At 30.6% G+C, this 4613-nt stretch overlaps 1 protein-coding gene across 1 annotated transcript; it reads left to right on the plus strand.

The window, feature by feature from the left end:
- Window positions 1–1740: 1740 nt before the first annotated feature.
- Window positions 1741–4053, plus strand: CYCD6;1 (Cyclin D6;1). The gene is made up of 6 exons (XM_020368873.3): window positions 1741–2059; window positions 2149–2229; window positions 2539–2634; window positions 2733–2949; window positions 3064–3194; window positions 3359–4053. The coding sequence occupies exons 1-6, from the start codon at window positions 1883–1885 to the stop codon at window positions 3602–3604; spliced, it is 948 nt and encodes a 315-aa protein (XP_020224462.1). The 5' UTR covers window positions 1741–1882; the 3' UTR covers window positions 3605–4053.
- The last annotated feature ends 560 nt before the right edge of the window (window positions 4054–4613 follow it).

Genomic DNA, 4613 nt, shown 5'->3' on the forward strand with positions numbered 1-4613 from the left:
CTAGCAGTTATTTCTGCACCTGAAACTGAGTGAGATGTTTCTCACTCCCTTGTTGTTTTTGTATATGTTTAAATCATGTTGCAGGTGATTAGCATCATGAGGATGTTGGTCATGAGGCTTAAGGCTTCAGTTGGGCATGCTTTGATAGGATGTGACATCGGGCATAGCTAGGCTTATTTTAACATGTTATTATTTTAAAAGCTTTAATTTTCTCTTCCTTTGTAATTTTGAACGTTCTTGAGAAAAGACCAAAATATACATCTTTATCATATTATTTTTATTATATGAATTGAAAATTAATTCCTAACTAGGAGGCACTGCCACCTTTGCTGGAATTAAGTTTATATTTTCTTTTATATGACTTTTTAAGTTTTGATATTTATATGTTGACTTTTTATGATTGATGAGTTACGAATGTGAATCTTCTACCTTATGAGATTTGAAACAATTGTTTTATACATGAAAGATGTTATTAAACTATGAAAGATTTTATTTACTCAAAAAGAAAAATAAATTATTGTTTACATTTATTTTGTCGTTACGTTGGGGTAGAGGGTGTCACAGTCAAAACTCTATGGATCTTTTTTTCTATTTAAAATCTTCACTTTGTACATTTCATATATTAAATTTATATTATATATAACTAAATTTTATAATAAATTATATATCTAAATAAATATTATATTTGAATATATAAATTATACTTAAAAGTTAAATAAATAAATATTTTAAACATTTAAATTATACTTTTATTTAAAATAAATAACTTATATTATGACAAAGAAAATATTTTTATTTTAAAAATATTAAATTTTAATTCATAAATAAATTTAAATAAATAAAAATTAAATTTGATAAGAAATTAAATTCTTTTTAAAAATACTTCTATCAAAAAATAACTTCTAAAAATACTTTAATATATACTTTTGTGCAAGATAACCATTCACATTTTAATATATAAGGATTGATTATAAGAAAAAATTTTATTATATAGAAATAAGAAAATTAAACCCTTTTCATTATAACAATTAGTTTTATATATTTTCTTTTTTTATTTTAAAACTAATTGTATGTATAAATTTAGAAAAATAATAATAATATTTTTTATATATTTTTAATTAGTTAAAAATTTATTAAAACTTATAAAAAAATGTCTTTGAAGTCTTTTTAATAATATATTTTTTAATTTTAATAAATTTTAATTAAAAATAAAGAATGTATTAACACTTCTTATAAATTTGTTGTATAAAAATTAAAAATTCCTTACAATTGACAGACAGTTCCCCAAGAGATGGGGTACTTCCTTCTCACAAAAATAGAAAAAGTCTTTTATTATAATTAAATATAAAAAAAAGAGGAAGTTTTGAATATGAATCCTGGATAAACTGAACTTTTGGTTATTAACTATTCTTAAGATTTATTCTGCCATAGGATTAGCTTAGCAGCATCCTCACCTCTCATGCATCCCTCAGCAATGCACTCAACAGGTGATGGACCAAACCAACTACCTCCTCTTCTATTTCCCAATCACAGACAAAGGGCCAAGAGAGACTATCTGTCATATGTGTGCCCAAATACATTAATAACTATACTAATATAAAACTCTTCTAACTTGACTTATTATTTATAACTGTCTTAAATAAACTATTTTGTCATAATAGTCCTGTTTAGATGCAATAATATTCAAGAAAAAAAAAAAAGAAGAAAAACCTCCAAAGCTTTCATTTAAAGAAAGCAACAAACTGTGAGTAGTGAGCACCTTTTACCTCATCATTCCCTCTCTCTCTCTTTTTCTCTTTTATTTACAATGCTTCCTCTGCTTCTTGTTACTCATCACCACCACTAAGAACAACTTGACAACAAAAAGACTTGTCACTTGTCGATGGATTTTGACCTCGAAAACCCTCTTGGAAACTTCCACGACCTTCCCTGCGACGCTGTCCCTTCCCTCTTCCTCCTCGAATCCGACCACATCCCACCACCCAATTACTGTCACAGTCTCAAAGCCAGCGACTTCGACATCTCCGTTAGAAGAGACGTCGTCTCTTTCATCTCACAGGTAAATTAAGACAAAACCTCCAACCTTGTTCTTTCAAAATCTTGTCTTTTCTCTCTCTCAACGTCCCTTCCTTCTTTCCTTCTCTTCAGTTGTCCTGCACCTTCGATCCGGTTCTACCTTACTTAGCTATCAACTACTTGGATCGCTTCCTCGCTAACCAAGGAATATTGGTAAGTAGTAAGTAGTAAGTACTAACTAAACAAATCAAACCAAACACCACCTTCATAATTTACCTCACTTTCTTTCATACTTAGTATCAAGGTTCTAAAAGATGGATTTTGAAAGCAATGTTAAGGTTTTTCAACTCTTTACAATCTTAATTGCAATCACATTTACACTAATTTCTCTTAATATCGAGGATTATGAGAAAATTGTTTTAAGTTAAATAATTGATGAGTAGTGTTGTCTAAATAATATTAACAATCAATGAAAAATGCTTCCTTGAGATCTAACCAACTTAAATTGGGTATTTGAAACAGCAATCAAAGCCATGGGCAAACAAGCTTCTTGCAATCTCTTGCTTTTCTCTAGCTGCCAAGATGTTGAAAACAGAGTACTCTGCCACTGATGTCCAGGTAAAGTGTTTGTGCCTTCTAAGTAATGTGCTTGAATAAAAAAAAAGGTTTGGAAAGAGGGATTGGTATTCATTTGAAGGAGTATTCATTTTGATTAGGTTCTTCTGAATCATGGTGATGGCGGTGCCATTTTTGAGGCACAAACAATACAAAGAATGGAAGGTATTGTCTTGGGGGCTCTCCAGTGGCGAATGCGTTCGATCACACCCTTCTCTTTCATTCCCTTCTTCATCAATTTGTTCAGGCTCAGAGACCCTGCATTGAGGCAGGTTCTGAAGGATCGAGCTTCTGAAATTATACTAAAGTCACAAAGAGGTATAGTTAATGCTTAATTGGCTTGATCATTGGATATTAAATCACTTAATTTGATTGCCAATCTAGGATCACAGTTAAATATTAACTATTATTTTTTATTTTATTTTTCTTCAGAGATAAAGGTCTTGGAATTCAAGCCATCAACAGTTGCTGCGTCAGCCCTTCTGTATGCTTCACATGAGTTGTTTCCCTTTCAATATCCGTGTTTCTTAAGAGCAATATCCGATTGTTCATTTGTTAATAAAGTACATATTCTTTCATTCTTTTTTCTTTTTTCCCTTCTTTTTTTTCTCAAAGTTAAAGAATTATCTCGGGTAAAATGAGTGGTGTAAAAAAAGTTATTATTATTATTATTATTATTATTATATGGATATGAAAAATAATGAAGGGTACGATAATTTTACTGCAGGAAACTGTGGTGCATTGTTATAATGTGATACAAGACATAACCAGAGAGGAGTACGAATCTGAATCTGCGTTGAATATAATTTCAACTTCAGACACACCAGTTAATGTTTTAGACGAACATTTTGTGAGCTTGGAAAGTGAGAAAACCAACATTATGATACAAGAGCAGGACTTCAAGAGAAGGAAAATCACCACCGATTATGGTAACAAACGCACGGTCCCGTTTTCTCATTTTCATCAATGCTGAAGTACCAGAACACAAGAAGACCACATTTAATCCTATGGTCCATTATCATCTTGTGGCGGTTTACCTAAAAAAAATGTGGAGAAAACACAGTAATAGGAGGAAATAGTGATGGACTGAGAATGTGAAGAGAAGAAATGGATCAATAGTTAATGGGCAAAATCACTGTAACGTGATCCTTGTACGGCCTTCATTAAATTTGTTGGTTGAGCAAAGGAGCAGAAGATAAGATGGGATTTTTTTTTTTGTTTCCTAAGAGAGCAAACAAAAAGACAAAACGTGACTTTGAATTGTAGGGTTGAATTTTATTTTTATTTTTATTTTTATTTTTTGGTTTTTTTGTAGTCAAGTGTTGTTCTGTCTCTTAGCTTCTGGCAAAGGAATAATCACAATAGTAATAGTGAAGCATGAAACCAATTTTCTTGGAAAATAAAATAAAGTACTTTTATGTATTACAACATTAGCCACCCATGTATGTGTTCTACGTTGCTTCTTTCTTAAGTGAGTTCAGGTCAGCGCAAACCAAGAATAGCGGAAATAATTTCGTTACAACTTTGCATATACTTGTCTTTTTTTTTTTTTTTCTTTTTTTTTTATCTAGATATAGTAATGCAATAATGCATATTTCGTATGAGAGATTCGGTATAATTAAATATGTTGAGGCAAAAAAACCGTTATGGTAGTATTTGGCATCTAAGAATAGTGTCTTTTCTTCCTTTTTTTATTTTTTTCTTGTTTCATCTGTCTGTCATGTTCTTTAATTTTTTTAAGTCAGTCGCTACAAAACTCGTGATCGTTTAATTTGTGAGAATTTAGCGAATGGGTGGTATTTTAATTGTTGAAAGGTCCCAAATTCCCAACGGATCAGACTTCTTTATCAAAGATATTTGTTTGGACCCATTTTTGAGATGTCTGTTCTTGTACCTGGGAATTGATTGCTACTTCACAGAGGGAATAGGGACCACTGTGGTTGTTTTCTTTTAAAAATAATAATAATCTTTGCCCTTTTATA

The sequence above is a fragment of the Cajanus cajan genome, chromosome 10, assembly GCF_000230855.2.
Source record: "Cajanus cajan strain Asha chromosome 10, NIPB_CcT2T_4, whole genome shotgun sequence".
Taxonomy (NCBI): Eukaryota; Viridiplantae; Streptophyta; class Magnoliopsida; order Fabales; family Fabaceae; genus Cajanus; species Cajanus cajan.